Source organism: Crassostrea angulata, unplaced genomic scaffold (genome assembly GCF_025612915.1).
Source record: "Crassostrea angulata isolate pt1a10 unplaced genomic scaffold, ASM2561291v2 HiC_scaffold_124, whole genome shotgun sequence".
NCBI classification, from domain to species: Eukaryota; Metazoa; Mollusca; class Bivalvia; order Ostreida; family Ostreidae; genus Magallana; species Magallana angulata.
Window position 1 is genome coordinate 189,012 of NW_026441679.1, and position 22,528 is coordinate 211,539.

General features: G+C 31.9%; 1 protein-coding gene across 1 annotated transcript; it reads right to left on the reverse strand.

Annotated features, from left to right (window-relative positions):
- Window positions 1-4,619: 4,619 nt before the first annotated feature.
- LOC128169387 (tyrosine-protein phosphatase Lar-like) lies at window positions 4,620-21,308 on the reverse strand. The gene is made up of 27 exons (XM_052835539.1): window positions 21,247-21,308; window positions 19,882-20,115; window positions 16,945-17,205; window positions 15,531-15,665; window positions 14,751-14,882; window positions 14,386-14,523; window positions 14,108-14,239; window positions 13,650-13,787; window positions 11,893-11,999; window positions 11,122-11,192; window positions 10,934-11,010; window positions 10,548-10,846; window positions 9,736-9,823; window positions 9,478-9,542; window positions 9,296-9,332; window positions 9,109-9,206; window positions 8,896-9,024; window positions 8,637-8,785; window positions 8,151-8,286; window positions 7,835-7,981; window positions 7,574-7,658; window positions 7,265-7,338; window positions 6,984-7,118; window positions 6,753-6,875; window positions 5,694-5,839; window positions 5,076-5,211; window positions 4,620-4,745 (listed from the first exon to the last, which is right to left on the reverse strand). Exons 1-27 carry the CDS (start codon window positions 21,302-21,304, stop codon window positions 4,659-4,661), a joined length of 3,417 nt encoding a protein of 1,138 aa, XP_052691499.1. The 5' UTR covers window positions 21,305-21,308; the 3' UTR covers window positions 4,620-4,658.
- Window positions 21,309-22,528: the final 1,220 nt, after the last annotated feature.

The window sequence follows — 22,528 nt, forward strand, 5'->3', positions numbered from 1 at the left end:
ATCAGTGCAAAAAATTTGCTATCAAGTTCAGACCACTATCTATCACATCTGAAAATTTTATGGAGATCGGTTGAGCCGTTTCTGAGAAATGGCGTGCACAAAAATGGGAAGAAAAAAAAAGAATAAAAATAATAGGGAAAAAGAAACCGAAGAATAACAATAAGGTCTTCCGTTGGAAACGGAAGACCTTAACTAGATTCGATCTCGTTGCGAGCAACGAGTGGGTCTCCCGTCCGATTTTTGAATAGATAAGATCAAACTTATCATTTCAAAGATAAAATCATAGATTTAAGCGAAATAAAGAGAAAAAAATTTTGCGGCACTCGAGGCTTGAACCCGGGTCGCCTGGGCCATGTCCACGACTATAACGACTGAGCTACTCGGACTCTCGCTTCAGAACTTTGACGCTTAATTTCTCGAGAATGCCTTGATCGATTTTAAAACTAATTACATATTCTTAATCAGTAAAAGGGTCACTATAAGGTGTAAAAATTTTGAAAAAAAATATCAAAAAATAAAAAAGTCGAAAAATTCAATTTTTGAAATTTCCTTCCGGTAACAACCGGAAGTGACGGCGGACATTCTCTATACCGAGGTACATTAGAAAAACGGTAGATCTATCATCTCTGAAAATTTCAGCTCTATATCTTTGCTCGTTTTTGAGAGACCCGACAGACAAAATTGACTTTTTAAAATCGTAAACGGACGATAACTTCCGACCGGAAGTGTATTTTCAAAAAATAAAAATTATATATCAGGTTTAGATAAAAACACGTTTATATTGAAAATTTGAGCGAAATCGACCCTGCCATCTCCGAGAAATCGTCTGCACAAAATCGGTAAGAAAAAAAAAGAATAATAATAATAATAATAAGAATAAGAAAAGTGAAAAAGAAACAATAGAATAATAGAAGGGTCTTCCGCTGAAGACGGAAGACCCTAATAAGAAAAGTGAAAAAGAAACAATAGAATAATAGAAGGGTCTTCCGCTGAAGACGGAAGACCCTAATAATAATAAGAATAAGAAAAGTGAAAAAGAAACAATAGAATAATAGAAGGGTCTTCCGCTGAAGACGGAAGACCCTAATAAGAATAAGAAAAGTGAAAAAGAAACAATAGAATAATAGAAGGGTCTTCCGCTGAAGACGGAAGACCCTAACTAGATTCGATCTCGTTGCGAGCAACGAGTGGGTCTTCCGTCCGATTTTTGAATAAATAAGATTAAACTCATCATTTCAATGATAAAATCGTAGATCTAAGCGAAAAAAAGCGAAAAAAATTTTGCGGCACTCGAGGCTTGAACCCGGGTCGCCTGGGCCATGTCCACGACTATAACGACTGAGCTACTCGGACTCCGCTTCAGAACTTTGACGCTTAATTTCTCGAGAATGCCTTGATCGATTTTAAAACTGATTACATATTCTTAATCAGTGAAAGGGTCACTATAAGGTGTAAAAATTTCAAAGAAAAATATTAAAAAATAAAAAAGTCGAAAAATTCAATTTTTCAAATTTCCTTCCGGTGACGACCGGAAGTGACGGTGGACATTCTCTTGACCGAGGTACATTAGAAAAACGGTAGATCTATCATCTCTGAAAATTTCAGCTCTATATCTTTGCTCGTTTTTGAGAAACCCGACAGACAAAATTGACTTTTTAAAATCGTAAACGGACGATAACTTCCGACCGGAAGTGTATTTTCAAAAAATAAAAATTATATATCAGGTTTAGATAAAAACACGTTTATATTGAAAATTTGAGCGAAATCGACCCTGCCATCTCCGAGAAATCGTCTGCACAAAATCGGTAAGAAAAAAAAAGAATAATAATAATAATAAGAATAAGAAAAGTGAAAAAGAAACAATAGAATAATAGAAGGGTCTTCCGCTGAAGACGGAAGACCCTAATAATAATAATAGGGAAAAAGAAACCTAAGAAAAACAATAAGGTCTTCCGTTGGAAACGGAAGACCTTAATAAGAAGAAACAGTACGAAAACTATAAGGTCTTCCGTTGGAAACGGAAGACCTTAATAATAAGAAACAGTACGAAAACTATAAGGTCTTCCGTTGGAAACGGAAGACCTTAAAAACATACCTCAGTAAAAACAATAATAGTAAAAACATACCTCAGCTTTCTGCCGTTTTGCGTAGGCCCCTCTAGGTTTGGCAGGCAGAACCAATTGCACAGCGCCATTATTCTCTTTGGCGTGAATGGGGAGGGGAACGTCTGGCACTGCATCTACTTTCAACCGAGTCCTTGCCCCTTCGTAGCCTAACCTCTCTAAATGGGCTGAGTCCCTCTGAAGTTGATTCTTCGTAAAATGGTCAGAGCACAAACGATGGTTTGTAGTAGGGACGAAGCTCTCGCGTTTACAAAAAATCGTCCATATTTTCCTCCGACGAGCATCTTTCGGAAAGTTGAAAAAACTCTTTCCACAGCCTTTCGTATGCACGTTTGTACATCCGTAGGCCGCACAATACACCATAATGATGGTCAATCATCCACTTTTCACCAATCTGAACTGATAACGGCTAATTGCTGAGATAATCACCTCTAATGCAAACACAACAAGTGTTTTCTCACCTTCTCGCTTGAACTGAATTGACACCTATTACGTCACAGCAATGGCGCGAACAGTGGCCGGTTTTAAAATATGCATATTGCGAGATTTGAACTTTGACAAGCTGAAACTTCAAAACTGTTATTTTTTTATTATAAAATGTTTGAGGAATGACGGTTTTAGAACTCAAACTTTAATATATCAAAAAATTGGAAACGTGATAAAAATCTGTAAAATAATAGCTATGTCCACAGTTACAATAAAATTGTTACAGGTTTATTTCTCTAAAAATAATTGATAACGAGTTTAAAAAACGTGCGTTAAATACTTAAACACTTTATGTGAAATGTAAACAATACATCAGACATGGCCAGTAAAGAATAACTCTCAATGCAAGATGGCTGTCATATTGTCTTATAACGTACAGGTAACAATCTCCGACCACCTTGTTTAGCGGTAGGTCACACCGCCGCGGTTTAAACATGGCTGCAACGAGGACCGCAATGAATTAACTGCGATGGTGTAATGCGGCAAGACTAAAATAACCGCGGTTAAATATTGGTTGACGATACTGTCAACTTCCTTGATAGCATCACTATACAATGCTGAATTTTATCCCTTTAAAAAAGCATAAAATATTAACTAATAAAAAAACATGTATTTTTCTGCCTTGAAAGTAATGCCGCCTTTTGAATATCAATCAACTGCGTGACTTAAACAGCTAATTTTAGACTATTATACAAAATCATGTGGAGGGGCAAAACCTTCCTAATTACTCTATTGTTTCACGAGAAAAGGATATAATTACTTCCGTAAAGCATAAATACGAATACGAACGTATAAAGACGAAAATATCCTTGACCAATGACGTATGTGTTTCTCCTTGTTAGGGTTTTTCTTTGTTCGTGCAAATGTTATCCGAATTGAAACAAGCAATTATAGTAAGGGAATGAATAAATGTATTGCACTTACATGTATAACATATGATCATATTTCAAATTAACAACTGTTCAGCATATATAAAATCGTAGCAGGTTGTTATTTGGCAAACAAAAGCAACCACCTGATTTCCCGCAGACAAGCACAATGAAGATGGATATGCTCTTCCTTCTTTCAATATTCATATTTTTCATGAAAACCACTTCCTCAAACAGAAAATGACTGCGACCGTTATTTTATTATTTTACGATACAAAAACGTTCAATGTTAAATTATCTTAGATTGAGTGTCATTAAAATAAAGAGAGATCGATATTTTTGAAAATTTAAAATTCCTACGATTTAACAAATCAATTTCGTACGACCAAACAATTGCCAGGACTTAAAAAGGCTGGAAATGTTTCGATTAGTTTCAGATACTAAACTGTCATTAGTGTTTGATGTTTAAAAGTTATCATCTTTGGTCGGATTCGAAATCTGAGTGGTTAGTGGTAGCGTTAGGTCGACATCACAAGGTCTGCTGATGGAGACGGTTTCTGCTCCTGTTACAAACTGAATTGCGTCATTTTACGAAACGTTCGTTTCCCCATGTCGCGAAAAACGACGAAGGATCACATTGATTGACTACCTTTATATTGGACGCCAGGATTCTACGTGTACATTAGGAGACGTGGCGAATATTGGCTTAACGGTATGGACATTTTGTTTGAATACATAAACCTTTCGTATTTACAGCTATGAAAGACATCCTTTGAATGGGATATAGCTTATGTACAGCTGGCTTTACGAAAATCTTTCAAAATGTGCGTACTTACATGTACATGTTCAACTGATATTAATACAAAAAAGATATAAAAAAAATAACACATGTATTCTTTTATTTAACAAAAGAGATTCCACAGAGAATGCAAAACAGATATATAGATATACTACAAGATATATTGATTTAAAAAGAAAGTTATTTAGGTAAGTTATTGTAGAACATCTTCATTTGTATTAGCCATAAACAAACTAATCAGTATGATATGATATAAGGAAAAACAATCGTTAAACTTGATTTTAAATAGTCTGACCTTGAGAGTTTTTAAAAAAAATATTTTTTCTTTATCTTTGCATTAACACCATGACCACAGTGATCAATTCATAACAAACACCAATCTCATATTTGTTGGTTGCAGTAGTTGTGTTCGTTTGTTCGCGACTTTATAAATCTGAATAAGGCATCATGGATCATCTTGTACTCATCCTAAAGCAAAACAAAAAACAAAAAAAAAAAAAAAACATGAAAACCGTGGTTTCTTCAGTATCAAAGAATTCTTCAATATCATCAAAGCGTCATAAAAAAAAACCCCATACAAATCGTTATTGTACAAAATTTCAAGTAAACTTTAATGATTGAGATGTTCACTGTTTTGATAAGACCCCTATTATGGATTTCTAGATTAGGCTGGTTCACCTTTTTCCTAGTGATATCATTGATAAGATAAACAATACCAACCAAAATTTAAAAAAAAAGCCTGAACTTCTTTAAGGTTATACATACAGATTCCATACATTTATTTTTAAAAGAAATTACCAGGGATTCACACAGTTCAGGACGTCGTGTCTGTAGGAGTCTGACCACAGAGAACACGTCTATCTCCTCGTCCATTGTCAGTTGTTGTATCAGGTTATATACAGCACAGTACACGCCACACAGAGCAGCTCCATCTCTAGCAATAAGATATTCAGTTTGTGAGTTTTATGCTCTCTTATTTCATATACAATGCACATGTGTGTGTGTGTGTTGTTTTCAGATAAAAAGTTTTGTTCCGCCATTTGCCTAGTTTTTCTTTTAAAAAGAAACACAGCAAATGTTAGTATTTTATACTGTTATAAATCTTAATTCTAAATGTAAAAAGACAAGAGAGGTTTATCTATAAATCTTTTCAAAAAATCATATTTAGTTTGATTATTGACAAAAGTTTTAAGAATATTTCAGCCATCATGATGATTACAATCCTTTCTCATTAAGAATACATTATTCAAAGAAACAACTATTTTGTTACCTTTGTTTTTGGTGTTTACATTAATATGTTACTTGTTTTTAATTTTGATTAAATTTTGAAAAAAAATGCCAAAATTTGGCTTTGTGGTTACCTGTATAAAATCATTCACATTATCATTTTACTAATGTATGCATCAAAGATCCTACCTGCTAATGATGGTAATGGGGCGCTCTGAGTCTACGTTTCTTGCAAAGAAAACCAAACTAAGGATTTGTGAAACTGTTTGGGAATTGACCGGGGTTAGGTTAAACGATGGCTCCGCCCATTCAATCGGATACATTTTATTACCGATCTGGCAAAATGATGAAAATTTCTTTTAATACAATATACGAGGGTTGTTCGGAAATTATTGAAACAAATCCATTATTTTCTTTTCTAAGTGACGAATTTTGGTGAAAATTGGCATAGACACTGAAGAAACACCAACAAATTATAAAACATAGTAATATTAAAAGAATATTTAATATTTTGTTTACGACAGTAGATAAACAAGTCGGTGGTCGAGGTACCCGGCGCAGCCATGAACTCGGTGATTAAACAACTTAAACATCTACTTTATACGTGTCCGTAGAAATACAGTTAATGAAAAAAGAAATCAAATGAAATTTGTTCATTTTGCTATCCTTTGCGACTAACTGTTGATTAAGTTTCACTGATACGGATATGGTACACATATATTTACAAAACAATAAAAATCTGACAACGACTTTATATTGAATTTTGTCAACAGTTCTAAAATATGTAAAAAATGACTGCAGGAGACATTCACAGTAATTACACTTTCGGGAAAAATAATTCGATTTTTTCTCTAAAAAAATAAGAATGAGAGAAAATGTAAATGATGACATCTGGAAATTAAAACAAAAGATGAGAGATAAAGAATAATTCTTATTTCAGTTCGTTTGTAAGGTGTTTCAAACACGGGAGCAATAAGAAGCGTTAAAATGACGTTTCGAAAAGTTTGCGGTTGCGCCGGGTTACATGACGAAGGCACGTTGGTCAGCTTACTAGGAATGATCTATTCATGCCATGAACAAGAAACTTTTCACATTGATAAACTCTATCCTGATTTACGTTTTGGTAAAAGTTTATCTTTTTTACTAAAAGAATAAGAGAAAATGTCTCAATAATTTCCGAACAACCCTCGTATGAATCATTTTGAATAACAACAATGATCATAGGTAATTATTTGGAACAATACTGACCCGTTCATTGGTTATTTCAACTTTATGACATGTAATTCCAGCCATATGGTCCTCCTGTTTTAGTTGAACGATTAAAGGGTAAGGAGTCCGGGAGTTATTTGTTGTTGGAATCCATATGTCTTCCTGTAAGGTGCAAAAGCAATTAGGATAAAATATATCACATGTTATTTAAGTTGAAGGTTTCTTTTAAGAGTCAATTGCTTATTGTTAGAAAATGTTTTGAGCTCGTACATATTCAGCATTTGTTAGAGGTTCCATACAAACAACTACTTCTGATTCACTCTCAATGATCAGCCGCTGGAAGTCTATGGTGTTTCCTGGTGTCGGGCAATGGGTAATGATAAATGCATCCCGGTTTGTAAATGACTAAACATTTAAATGTACACGTAAAAGACAGATAAATAAAAATACAGAAAATAAATCGAAAATTTGAAGAAGGCATCAATGATTAATTTTTATAAAAGGATATAATCATAAATTTTAAAATTGATAGAATTTAGTAGATTACATACAGGTAGTGTTATTGCATTGATGTAGTTTTCACGTTTTGGAACATTGGTTGTAAGGTATATGATGTAATTGTCAACTACAACATAGAGATAACAAAATATTTGAAATGAACCGATTGTATATTTAAAAGATAATAATGAATGCGAATACGAATGACGTTTAAAAATACGATAATGAGCGAGATCTATGTCATTTACAAGTTATTAACGAAAAGAAAATGTTATAAGACGGTCCAAAAATTTTTTTTGGTAAAATTACATCAAAGGATAGTTAAAAATATTTTCTTATTCTAGTAATTTTATGTCACTTACGAGGGCGGATGGGCGATAACTCTCCATACTGCGTCGCTATTGTGTAATCTCCTTCTGAATATCGAGGACGAATTGATTGAAGTTTCTGAAACATGTAAAATAAATAAAATAACAATATACATATTTCGTTGTATATTTTTAACAAAACACTTAAAAACAATTTGCATCGAACTTTGAATGAATGAACTTTACTTTTTTCTCATTTTATATAACACTCAAAATATAAGTTAGAACTTAAGTTTATTTTATTGATTGTAAAACCTCAAACTCTTTTCTCAACGATAATCCACTTGTTGGGTTTTCGGTGTTCTCAGTATGTAGTTTTTTAAGGAATTCTGTCTCACTTTGAACGGTGGAAGGTGACATAAACATTAAGTGCAGAGTCTGGTAAATTGTCTTGTATTGTTCCTGAAATAGGAATATTTATCTTCATCACATGTAAAGTGACTAATGATTTACTCGTCAAATTAGCAGATTCATGCTTTTTCTATTAATTTATACAAGGTTTAAATATGTTAAATTTAAGGTTTGTCTGTTATAGAAAATTACATTATAGAGACACTATATTGATATTTACGTAAGTCTGGACCATATTCATTCTATTTTCTCTTATTTTTTTCACGCATTCGGCAATGTTGATTTTGGAATTCTTTTGTCCTTCTCTGAGCAGGGCATCGACTGCTATGTACGTTCCTGAACGTCCAATTCCTGCACTAAAATAAAATCATCTTACATTTTGTTTTATTATATATATATATATATATATATATATATATATATATATATATATATATATATATATATATATACTCTCACCTTCAACCGACACCAATTAGATTAATAAATAAAATTGTACAGAACACCGTGCACAGAATGGTTTTCTTACCAAATGTTAACCATGTTCAGCGATACAAACCATAACCTTGTTTTGATAAGTAAGTTTATAATTTTTAATGTCAATAGTTTAAAGCGTTACTATCTTATATAACTTACACCACATTTCACTCCTATTTCGAGGTTTATGAGTGACATTTATCTATATATATCCCAAATGAATTATTACCTGCAATGAACTAAAGTAGGACCGCCATGTGTTACACATTTTGATCTTGTCACGTGGTTTTTGAATAATAAAAGATTAAGTGGATCCGGTACGCCATGATCCGGCCAGGAGGTGTATTGGTACTGTGTGATATTTCTACTTTCATTTCGCTAAAAAATTAATTTTGTATTGTTAATTACTTTGATTATAATTTCCACAGTATTCCTGAAAGGGCGATTGTCATTTACTCAAATGTCTATAATTCACTGGGAGACATTACCTTTCTGTGCCATATTTTCATCTTACGGATAACGTAATTTGCATACTGCCTTTGATGAGTATTGCTTATTGTGAAGACGTCACAATTAAAGTCTTCTTCTAAGTCTGGCCAGTACTGGACACACTTAGCCTTAAAAAGAAATAACTTAAACGTTTCTTGGTCAGGCTCTTTCAAAATCATTACTGATTCGGAGCAACAATTATCAAAATTCACCTTCTTTCCTTCCGTTACGTTAGTTAACATGACGATTTGAGAAACGTTTTCTTGCCAGACCATTAACCAAAACTCTTCGACCGTGTTTTGTCTAGGTCCTAAACCCGTTAGTAAAGAAAAGATTAAAACAACAGTATATAGGTGTTATTTATTACACAACCTTCTAAGTTTATGCTTTGATATTTACCTTGTGTTGCAATATATACTTTTTCTTGTCCAAATACCTTAAACATTATAACGAATATTTAGTTTATCAAAATGAATTGTACAAAACTGAGAACTTGAAGAACAAAATTCAAATTTGATCAGTTGGTCAGTCTCTAAAATCTATGAAATGATAAATACGTCATACCATCTGGTTACACTTACATCTATATAATTAGCGTTGATGTAGTCTGAATCTTTATTGACCAGAATAACCCTTGAGTGGTCATCTGTAAACGATTGATCATTTTAAGATTAATGAAAAGAAATTAAATGGAAAAACAATCAGAAAAAAATTATACACTTGTAATAATTGCAGGTGTCATTTTTTTTCTTTTCAATTTTTATTAAATAAAAGTTTTATACGGATTTAAACTATTACTAACAACAATTGCATAAATAAGATAACAAAAAAATACATACAAGGAAGAACTGTTTTAAATCTGTTCTTGGTAATATTCGCAGGAAGTTTTGCAATATCACACGAGTATGTTTCTTCATAAAACAATGTCTGAAAAAGGCATTAAAATTTAATCATGCATGTTATGTTAAAAAAATGCTGATTCCTTTTTTTTTAAAACATACTTTATACAAGTTAAATTTTGCCCCCGTGATTCGTCATTTTTTTAGTGTTTCGGGAACAATGATATGTGATGTTATTTTTCAGAAGAGTTGATATAAAATATATTTTTCACCTTTTTATTTCATTTATTTGCACTCACTTGCAATATATGACGTCAGAGGAGACGTTAATTCTATCATTCAATCAAAACGGTCAAAAAGTGACTTTTGTCTTATCTTATTACGAATGGGAAATATACAGCGAATGCTTGAACGAAGAAAACATATTTTGTCACTTATTAGTCTTGACTAGATTGATATCTGATTAAAATATTTTGTTTGTTCAAGCATGCGCTCTATGTTTTCTGAAAGAAAACCTGCTTGAACACAAGCATATGCTAAAAATGCAAAAGGGCGGGAAAAGGATGTCTTTACGATGTCATACTTCTAAATTGTGGGCACTTGGATCAAAATGAACAATGTAAAGACATCATTTACATATATGTTCAAAGAAAACAAAGAATTATAGTTAAATGACGATGTTCATTTAAGGAGGCCATTGAAGGCCCATAACATATAATTCAGGTAATGCAAAATATTTAAAAGGTACACCTTTTCTATATTTTCTAAAGAGGGTGAGCGTCTTCATATTTAATTTAATAAGTTCCACATACCTCATATTCCTTCTTAAAGCCATCGTCATCATTATCAGAGTATTCCTGTATGATTGTCCCTAAGTTGTTCACAGCAATATCCGGAATCAGGCGTTCTCCATTGATATGAAGATCTCCATGTGAATTTCCCTCTTCATTGTTTTCATCGTCATTTTCATTTTCGAACTCTTTACAATTACTCACCTTTTCTGATATTTTACAAGGATTTTTTGACATTTTCGTAGATGTTATTTTGATTTCATTTTCTTCTACATTTTCACAAATATCAGGTAATCCCAATGGCAAAGTGCTTGACAAACCTACAAAGTCATACTTGATCAATTCTTATATTCAACTTATAACAAAAAATATCTTTATTTGTTCTAAACAGAGTCAACAGAACGTACTGTATAAATTTATTGTAACTGATGTTCCATCTTCCATAGACCTGGTTATTTCCTGTTTGCAAGTTTTATAACGAGCTCTAAAATTAAATTTGAAGTATGTATGCACAAATACGATCCCGGAAGAAATTTGCATTTTTAATGGAATTTTTCTAAATTTGTATGATAGCACAGAACATGAAATTTGTCACCTGTATATAACAATACCAACAAGAAAGGTAATAGCAATGGCAGCAATACTTCCACCAACAAAAGAGAAATTCTGAAGAAGAAATCTCATTGATTTAATATAATGAAATATTTTATTAGATGCTAAAAAATAAATTAAGCTAATTCAAGCCACAGTAACACAAGACACAATCAGTGTATCTCGCACATCATGTGTTTGAAAGAAGCACGAAATAAGCAACACTATATAAATAGTGCCTGTTTGGGAGGGTAACAGTTGAAATTGACACCCCAAGAAAACCATTGTCAACCGACGCGAAGCGGAGGTTGACAATGGTTTTCGAGGGGTGTCAATTTCAACTGTTATCCTACCAAACATGCACTATTTATTTTGTTAAACTGAATGTCTTAATTTTAAAGAAAACTTAACCGCTTTTACATAAGAATAACGTGAATTCTACGGCGAACCGTACGCGGATAATTTTCGCGCATGTAACAATTTTTAATGTTACCCATTGCTAAGTGCGTTGCTAACGCTGAGGGTAATAGAACGGATTATGAACTGCGTCTAAACCAATCAGATTTCAGTATTTAACATAAAAGTATAACAAATTATGTTGTTGTTTATGTGCTTTGGATTTAAAACCTTTCATTTCCGTCTATTTTTTTTCGGCATCATGCAACATTATTATTAAATATACCTTATTGTAATAAAGGCGAAAATACGGGGTTATGACAAATCCAGTGATATTAATACTGATAGAGAGAAACATTGAAATGTTTAAAAAATGAACCTTATGAGGGCTTTGACATTCCCCAGTCTCGTGAAGACACGTCTTGTTGACACAACTTTTATCACACTTTTGTGAACAATTGATTCCAAAGAAATGTTCGTCACAAGCTACAAAGTAAGAAGACGAATGACATGAGTTATCACTCACTTCACAAAGTGTAATCTTTTTTTTTTTTACATTTTAAAGGGGCATTGTCAGAATTTTGGTCATACAATATTTTCCATTTGTTTGATAGTTTACAATGCTTCAGTGAGGCGATCTTAACAGGCACTAAGAATTTGAGTGTCATTTGTTGAGATTAAGGTCGGTAGCGGGTTTTAAAATGTTGCACCCTTTGCGCAGGGTATTGCGCATTACTGTTGTAAAACACAAATTTAAAGTAAAATGTTCAATGATACAGGTTATCATGTAACGTTTTAATTCAGAAAAATTACTTATCAATAAATTATTTTAAGTGAAATGAATCATTAGAATAATGTCAGAAGTATTTTGATTTTTTCGGCGCTTCTTCAAAATCGACGTTATTGTCGTCGGAGTCAACGTCTTAGGATGACGTCAGTTGAGACTCTGACGTTAAAATTGACAAAAATTAACGTCGTGTATTTTCTATTACAGCGTCAATAATTAAAATCAAAACTATAATTTGCAAAATATTCGCGATCCTTCTACGTTCTGTGTGAGTGGAAATGTATTTTTTCTTCTAATACAAATAAAATTAAATTTGATTCGTAAACATCCTTTTGTTTTATACAATTCTGTAATGTAAAATGGCTGACACGGCACGTTTATAGGATTAAACTATGAGGACAGATAGCCAAAAGTCCATCCGGTGAATTTAGTTTTAATTTGGCAAAGAGTTTACTTATACGTTAACCTTTTATCGCTACAAATTTAAAGAAAATCGTATATTTGTAATTTTTTAAATATGAAATTGAAAATGAAAACCCTCATTTTCCTGTATAATCCTATATAAAATGTCGGTGATGAATCGGACATACGACCAAAATTTGAGCGCGACAAACAGATAAACTATCCGGTCAATTTATTTTATATTTTGCACATAGTTTACTCATAAGGTGACATTTCACTGTAAAAAAAATTAAAGAAAATCGTATGTTTGAAACATTCTCCCCCGAGACTCCTTAAAGCGAGGTACAGAGCTTATAATTCTTTGCTACGATAACAAAACTTTTGTTAGCATTTTGAATGTTGAGGTGAACATTCCAGTTTTTGACTGACCTAAATGGATGTAAAAAACGTTAGGATCTGTTCATTTTTGTTTTAATTGAATAAGTTGATGGAAGAATCAGCTTAATTTTTTTTTACCGGTATATTGAACTAATGTAAACAATAACAGGACACGAGCCTTGTTTAACTCACAAAGAATTGTGAGCCCTGTATCTTGCTTATAACTTTACAACTGCCTCACAGATTTCATTTTGTCATTGGATATGCATTCCTTAAGCATTGTGAATATTAGTAACATAAAAAAAAAGAATTTGATCAATGCCTCCGACTAAAAGTTAACATGGGATTTTTTGTACAGTAGATGATTAAAGCATGCTGACATTTTTTTTCTCTAAAATTTCAATATGCAACAACAATCAGCTCTTTTATATATAATATAATGTATACATATAACATATCAAAATTTTAATAAACTTTGCGTTTAAAGATTTATTGTTTTTGTTTTGAATATGAATAAATGTCAAAGCACATAAATTCTTTTATCAATGTCTAATGAGACATGTACTCACGAGTTTTGCAAGATCGTCCCTGGTATCCAGCAACACACCCAGTTAAGCATGTTCCATTAGTGTGGAAGCACTGGTCTATATCACGACATTGTCCACATATTTCTTTGCAATCGACTCCATACAATCCGTACTCACAAGCTTTTGTATGAAAAAAAGAAAGAATTTTCTGTTGGATGGTATAAGTCATTTCCATTTTTTTCAGAGATAGTTTAAAGAGATTTTAGTTTCGTAAGAGAAACAATTTCATTAGTATTTCTCTCCAGATCAGTTTAAAGGGCTAACATACGATAATTCTGTAATAGAATGGTATCAGTATTGTATGAAAAACAGTTTCTTAATCAAAGTAATATTGTGTTAAAATCACTAATTCCTTTTTACAAAAACAAATGAGAACCAAAAACAACCTTTGAATTTAATTTCGTTGAATCATTGAATATGAAATTTCTTGTATAACATACCGTCGCGGCAGTAATCTCCTTTCCAGCCTTGTTTGCATCCAGAATCGCATAAACCATTAACAACGTTACAACCATTGCACGTATGGTGGCATTTGTGAGAACAGTCTTGTCCATAAAATCCGTCTGGGCAAACTGCAATAAAAAATTACAAAAATCATATATCGTCATAATGTTTTATCTTTTTTTTATACTGTTAATCTATCTATCTATCTATCTATCTATCTATCTATCTATCTATCTATCTATCTATCTATCTATCTATCTATCTATCAACATACTTGATTTACACATTGACCCATTATAACTAGCTGCACATCCATTTAGACATGATCCATCAATGTGAAAACATCCCTGTGTGTTGCGGCAATGTCCACAGGTTTCATTGCAATGAACACCATATGATCCATTCTTACACGCTAATAAAATAAACAAACAAACAAACACATGAACATCAATAAAATATTAGATCATAATTTATGCAACTATGAAAAAAGTTATAATATGAAAATTAATCTGTCTAATACATTATTTCTATAACAGTGTGATAGAAACGTACTCTTAAGTACAGTAAAGTTCACTATCGTTACAAATGTCAAATCGACACTCTATTAAAATCATGCAAGTATTTCAGGATATAACATACTTTGTCGACACCATTTTCCATTCCATCCTGGTAAACACCCGAAAACACAGAGACCATTCACATTGTTACAACCGTTGCAGTTGTCTTCACATTTGTTGGTACATCCTTCTCCGAAGAATCCCTGTGGGCAAACTGATTGCCAAATATATATATATATATATATATATATATATATATATATATATATTGGAATATAGAATGTTTAGAGATATGCTTTTTAACAAAGATTTAGTGATGTCATATATCCGTCTAAATACTGATCATACTATGCTCTGCTGGACGCTTTTTGACTAAAACTTACAAGCATGTTTTTCCTGCGGTTTTAACCTCTATTTTTGACACTTTTATTATAAAAATAATAATAATGGTGTTTATAGATATAGACCACAGTGTATTCTTTAGAACAAAACAACATTATTTATGCAGAAAACAATGGTAATTTATTATTTACTGTTTTAGGTGCGAGGTATGAAAATCTACGTTTAGAAAAAGAGCCAATGAAATAAAGAAAAGTGATAACCGAAAGATCCTTTTTATGTAAAAAATTGCTTATGTTAAATGAAACAATATTTCACTTAAAAAGAAAAATTTCATTACCTTTAGATTCTATAACTCCGATTATTTAAACACATATTTTAATCATGATAAGTTATAATTTTAAAGGCAGGAACTATCAATTAGGTTAATTTGAAATTTTTTTTTTTTTACATTAACATACATTTTAATAATAACTAGAAGTATTTCAAGTCAATACAAAATAATAAAATGTTGACTTCATACCTGATAAACACCTATCCCCCTGATACCCAGGTTTACACCCATGACAGGTGCCCGTTTCTAAGTGACAATATTGACAGTTGACGTCAGGACAAGGAATGGAGCAATTATAACCGTAAAATCCATCTTCGTTGCAACCTTCAATTGCAGTTAACAATATACATATATTACATGGCTTCGAGGGCGACATACCAGAATATTTGCCCCGAGGTGACAGGAAAGCCCTGGAGTGTTATGTCGCCCGATGCCGAAGGCAGAGGGCGACATAACACTCCAGGGCTTTCCTGTCACCGAGGGACAAATATTCTGGTATTGTCGTCCGAGAAGACATGTAATATATGTTATATAACATTTTTAAACAAATCAAACTCGGGTTATCAACAAATTTATTTAATTCACAAGGCAGAGGCAAATGATTTTAAAACACTCACGCTTGAGTTTATCACTTTTGTCGTATTTGCCGAATTTTTTCATTAATTAAACTATCGAGTTCATCTGAATTTAGATGAACAAACCGCAGACGTTGGCCTGACATGTTGAAAATTCGCGGATCTGTTTAGTACGTTTGCTTAGCAACTGGCTCGTTGAATTTCGAACCCGAGGTAATTAATATGTAGAATTCTTGCACGCGATGGTGATATTACAGTTTCGGGAGGGCAATATAACTATTTCCTGTGAAATATAACTGTTTCCGGGAGGGCAATATAACTGTTTCCGATGTTATTCAGCAATTTTCAGGGCATAGTAATAAAATTATCTCATTTGTGACATAACGAGAAAACTTCTTCAAAAATAGTATATTATACAAATATTGACTGGGGTTGAGGGCAACATTGATCATGTTCGCCCCTGATGAACGAAATATTGCCCGACGCAATATTTTCGTCCCAGGGGGTCTAATATAACCAATGTTGCCCGAAAACACAGTCAACATTTGTTTTGTAACATAAAGAAGCAATCCACAAATTAGGAAAGTAATTGAAAACAGATCGCCCTTATTTTCTCAGCTCAACAAATTGAATTTTGTGCCAAGTTCATTTCTAAAATATCCTCAGCATCAAACAGGCACGCATTATGCGTCCGTTGTTTACTTGCCTTGACTGTCTATTATGACGTAACCTTGTTTTGGAGCGATTAATAGAAATAGTGGGAATATTCTCTAGATATTATTCCTAGCCGGTCAATAATAAAAAAAGGTATTGACCGGTCAACATTTTGCGGACGACCTAATTTTACAATTTTTGACATATTTTATACGTAGAATTAAAAAGTCAAATACAGATACATTGAAATTAATGTGGTTTCACACTGTTGGCCCCCTATCAATCTGTTTTTTTTAAATGGCAGATTTATATCTTTACTAGAATATTGCGTATCTTAAAATAACTGTTTTGTACGCCTTATATAAAACATTTACCATACACCTCGACCTCGCATAGGTTGTTATTGGCATAAAAAGAGTATTCCCTCGGGTAGGAAACGCTTTCTAATCTTTCGTTATAGTATATAACGTATTGTCCATGTAAAGGACAAGATATGTTTACGACAGCAGGTATGGTGCTGGTTGTAAAGTTGTTGTCCTTAAAACACAGCTTTCCGTGAAATTGGTAATCATTTGTCGTATTGGAGACATACAACGAGAATCCTAGAAAGAACGGTGGGAAATAAGCAAATGGACCTGTGTAAAAAGAAAACAAAACATTTAGGATCATTGATGAAGGTTTCCATATCTAAAATGCATTGAGTGACCAGGTAAAACTGGTTATTTAATTAAAGTAAATAATCATACTAGGGAGATGAGAATCTCTTTTGGTGTACTTTGTTTTGTATTATGTTTTTATTTATTAGATTATTAAGCTAATTCTGATTAGCTTTAGGTTAAATAAATTTCCTTCACATTTTATATTCCATTTAAAGATTCAATGAATATTGTTTATACAGTTACCTAATTAAACATTTAATCAAAGCGTTATACGAAAAAAATAAATTAATGTGATCAAAAATGTACACGAAATAAACTGACTGATGAAAATTACATTAAACAAATATTTATGTAGCATAAATTAGCAAAGAAATTCATATGCTGGAATTTGAGTGCACATGTGCTAAGCATAACGTTTCACTAAATTTGGTCTCTGACAAACGGGTGTTGCTTAAACGCGGAACCGAAAACGGAAAAATACTATGACGTTTATCGCTTAGTTATTGTATAGATTAGACCCAAACTTTTACTTTGAAACATTTATTTATATCTTATGAATGATTATTATCAAAATGTTGCTTAATTATTTGATATCATTCCTACAAATGTCTAAATCATTGCTAAATAAAGTACGAAATGGTGAAATGATATGTACACATTGTGATTAAATAACCTATTAAAAAACTTTTTGATCAATTTGAAATATTATTGGAAAAATTAGTTAGTTGAAGTGTATGGTTGTGTTTTTCATGACTTTGAAACTTATTTGAGAGTTTATACTCATTAAAAAAAATTCGAACATGACGTACCCTAATCCACATGGAATTGTTTGTGGTCCATACCATTTTAAACATTTATTTATAGCAATATTGATATCAAAAACGTGACCGACGATCAACATTTTCTATCATTGTTACGAGGTTTTGCTGCAACATCTGTTTGCTAACGTTTTTGTCTCTCTATTCTAAAGATTCTTAATCGAACACAGAATCATTTCATGGGATCACTTACGCTCTGGATGTACTGCAAAGTCTCCTTATTCTAATATCGGCGTTCGTTTACCTATGTGATTGTAAATTCCTGCAACTTAATCCAAATATAGAAATAGATATGTTGTTCAGTTTGATAAACTGAGACTAGTGGTCAAAGCATATAACGTTAATTGTAAAAAAAAATCATACATTTTCGAAAAAAATAAACTTGAATATGGATAACAGTTTTAACAATATTAAAAAATATATAAAGTATATCTATTTAAGTTTGTGTAACACATTTATCATGTAATTATCATTATATAACATTTTCCGTATTCCATTCCGTTCCGCTTTCCCTTCCGTTTTCCGTACAGCGTTTTAGTAACACCCTCTGGTAAACTGCTTGAGTAACCTGACTGATTTTTAATTGTTCTTCTGATTTCAACATTGCGTTTGCAACACACCAGTGCGTATGAGAACAAGAAGAAAAGTAGATACGTGTAAAATGTACATAAGAACATGGACATGGGAAATCTGTTATTTGTGTGTCGTTCAATCCCTTATATAATTTAAGATGTGAGTGTAAATTGATATATGTCCCGTCGTCCCAAGTCTCTAATCTGTCAAATATTTTACGACATGATCAATAAAAGACGGATTTATTATAATTATCTCGCTGTTTTTTTTTACGAATCAGAAATAGTGGAATCAGGTAACTTTATTTCTTATTGGTGCTGACCTATAAATATATATATATATATATATAAATATATTAATTATCGCATATGTAGTATACCTCAATGGTTACTTCAAAGTAGATGCACTTTGACCATTTTTTTTTATTATACGGCTAATCCATTTATTCGCCATGTTTACAAACGAGTACGAACCACATCTAAATGATTTTCTCTCAACTAAATAATACATCTTTTACAAATATATTAGACGACGACATAACATTCGGTAAACCCAAGAAAACCAAAAATATAGTACAAATTATACAAATCAGTCAATTTTATGGTATTTTTTCTCTTCATCAACCTTCGATGATACATATTTTTCGTTTACGGCCCATTGTCAATATATGCGCGATTGAAGCTTTAAAACTTTAAAATGTAGGACTGAGTAGTACCACTGACAATTTATATAAATATTTGATGATTTGACACCTGTATCTTCTAAATATATTATATAAGTATAAATTCATAATAATTTAGAAATATTCAAAATATAAAAGCAAAAATACCGGTAGTTTCAAGTAATGAAATTATTATAACGTCGCGTTTTCATAACTATATTGAGGAACTGTCTCAATTGATGCAGCACATATGGTACAAATGCAAACTCTGCAAAACCGATTGGGACATCTGAAATATCGTTGGACATTTCAGTTGTATTATTGACCTCTCAAGCATGGATAAATGTATATCAACCTTCGCGTTATCATTTAACTCAAACTCAACTGATACTATTTCTTACATCAGCGTTACTTCATTTATTTCTAATTGGTTGAATTATGAACATTCATGCAAAATAACAAAAGAATTCCTCTTCTGGTTTCCGAGAATAGCAAATTAAAAAAAAATGTATCGTTCGTAAAATAAGACAATATATATCAAGTGAATGGTGTAATATTCAAACATTTTATGATAATGGACAACGGATAAAATAAACGCACCCCATCTCATATTGTTTGTCATGAAGTAGATGGTGATGTGATGTATGCTGTGGATTCTGGTCAGGTTTACCCACCAGGTGGCGGTTTCTTTCTTCTCAGCGGAATGCGCACATTGACCTCCATCCCAGGCCATGTTTGATTTACGTCCATCTACGGCATTACTGGCGTCAAATGTCTCATTGTCTATTATATAGGGACACTGTTGGTAAGCTGGCTTTTGTAACGCAACATTAACTATAGAGAGAAAAAAAAACTTCGTGTAAATCAGAATGCTACCGCAAAATATTATTCAATTCCGTTTATGATTTGCAACAACGTCATTTAAATAAAGAACTACGTGAAAGCAGAATGACATAATTATGATCCACAATTAAAAGTGGAAATCTTAGTAATGATAAACTTTTGATTGGTAAAATAACTTCTTTGTGTCAGAAAATGTCAACGCCATAGACATAAAATTAGTTTACATTCTACAAAAAAAGAAGAAACAATGCAAATTATAAAATCAAAACATACTATTGTAAAATGAGAAATCAAACAATACTTTGACACTGCAGCCCTGACACACTCAAATAACATCATCTGCTGATAGATAGTCATCTCATCTCCCCAATTTTTGTTCGTTCATAATTTTCAAAAATAATCAAGTAGGATGATTAATGTATGTCTTAATCGTGATATAGTGTAGCGTTTAATGATCCGTGTTAAGTGTATGCTAGTAAAATTGGTGCATGCTTGTTTAAATCATTATTATTTACATTACATCACATATATCTACGTGTAACTTGTGATTTTTCCATAGAGCGACACCGGTATTATAAAAAGGATATCGATGGTATCAAATATAAAGATATATGCTACTCAACAATTGCTCTATAGTTATCAGTAACGCAAGTTTTAAATATGTGAAAGTTTGATCCGTTTTTTTTTTCGAATTTAAAGCAACAACTGATATCTCTTACATGTACAATGAACATCATTCAGTGAATACTCAAGTTTATTTTCATCATATAATAACTTTGACTAAAGGTATAATCATTGTATAATTGGTTTCACTTTTCAGAGCAGATATTGATTTGATTTAAAATTGGTTCGTATAAATTGATTAATATTTTGTATATCAAAATTGATCGTCACCTAAGCTAGCAAAAATGTTATGCATTTGCATTAACTCCAGCCAAAATATGACATATAGTTTTGATTATTGCTCATCTCTTAATACTTTCATAAAAAGAATAACTAAACATTTGAAACCATTTAAACTGTGTGTCGTTTTTAATTGTTCTTTTTACGTTTTATTTAAATTCATACGCTTAGATAATAACATTTTTCTCCACCTTATATTTAAAAAGTATACATACATACCGTAACAATCACAGATTTTAACAATACATAAGCATATCATCCAATTTACTGTATTCATTTTTAAAAACTGGATACTTAGTTTGCATTTTTTCGAATCAAAACCCATCATACAGGACACAAATGATATCCTTTCCAAGGGGAAAATGTTAATTATTTTTAAAGTACATTACATCAATAAGGAAATTTAGGGCTTTTGATTAAACGAAAAAGCCGATCCGCTCCAAGTGTCTAAAATTAGAATTGCTAATGAACTAATTAAAAGAAAAACAACAATTAAAAATTTGAACAAAGTTTCTTTTTTGGGGATATCAGTTTGATAACATGTCTAACATCGTTATTAAAAATGAAACAAAAAACAAAAAATTAAAACAAAACAAAAACATTTAACCTTCGGACAGCCTTAACATAGCTGCAAAGTTTAATTAGGTCTAAATGATATAAAACAATATTATTATGGAAATGGTACATGTAAGTCGTAACTTGTTGAAAACATAAAGACATACATAATTTCATATATGTCATATCGGTTTATGTAATTACACGTACTACTATTCCACACTGAAACGCATCTTTATTTATCATTACATGCAAATGTATGTTGAAGTATAAGAAAACGATATTGTTGAAATTGACAACTGACTTTTCATTTTGAACGGCAATCTGATTGGGAAAATAACAAAACAAACAGAAACATTAGCAATACAACAATACGTCATTGGTGAAGTGGGTTTTGTATATTTGATTTTATATATAAATAAATATTTAAGATTTAACGGACGGTGTTTGGAAGTTGCATGTGTATGTCGTATTTTTTTCCTGTAGATTTTGGGCAGGTAAACTTGTTTTTCAAATTGCAGGAACCAGACAAATATGGCGTCGGCCACTTATAATTTTTTTCTCTAAAATTGGATTGACAAGGCACATTAACCATACCAATGTAAAATGACTAACAAACTGTCGACCATCTCAAAAATCCATAAAATGAAATACAAATGCAAAGCAGAGAAACACGGACCTATAAAAAGATAGAGATAGGATCAGTAAACCTTTTCACAACCCCCCCCCCCCCCCAAAAAAAAAAAAAAAAACAAAAAAAAAAAACAAAAAAAACAAAGAAACAAAAACAAAAGCAAAACAAAACAAAAAACGTGGGTTTAATCTTAATTATTTAACTTACGAATACCGTAAGTCATTTCTTAGTCGTTTTCACGAAACCACTTGAAAGTGAACAGAAATAAACTTAAGATAATTCCCAAGAGCTCGATCTGGAAACGCACTTAAG

Coding starts and splice junctions, on each gene's coding strand:
- LOC128169387 (XM_052835539.1), bottom strand. CDS start 21,304: ATGAATACAGTAAATTGGATGATATGCTTATGTATTGTTAAAATCTGT. Junction 15,666..16,944: donor ATGCGAGGTCGAGGTGTATG/GTAAATGTTTTA, acceptor CTGCAATTGAAG/GTTGCAACGAAGATGGATTT. Junction 12,000..13,649: donor GGGACGATCTTGCAAAACTC/GTGAGTACATGT, acceptor CTTACTTTGTAG/CTTGTGACGAACATTTCTTT.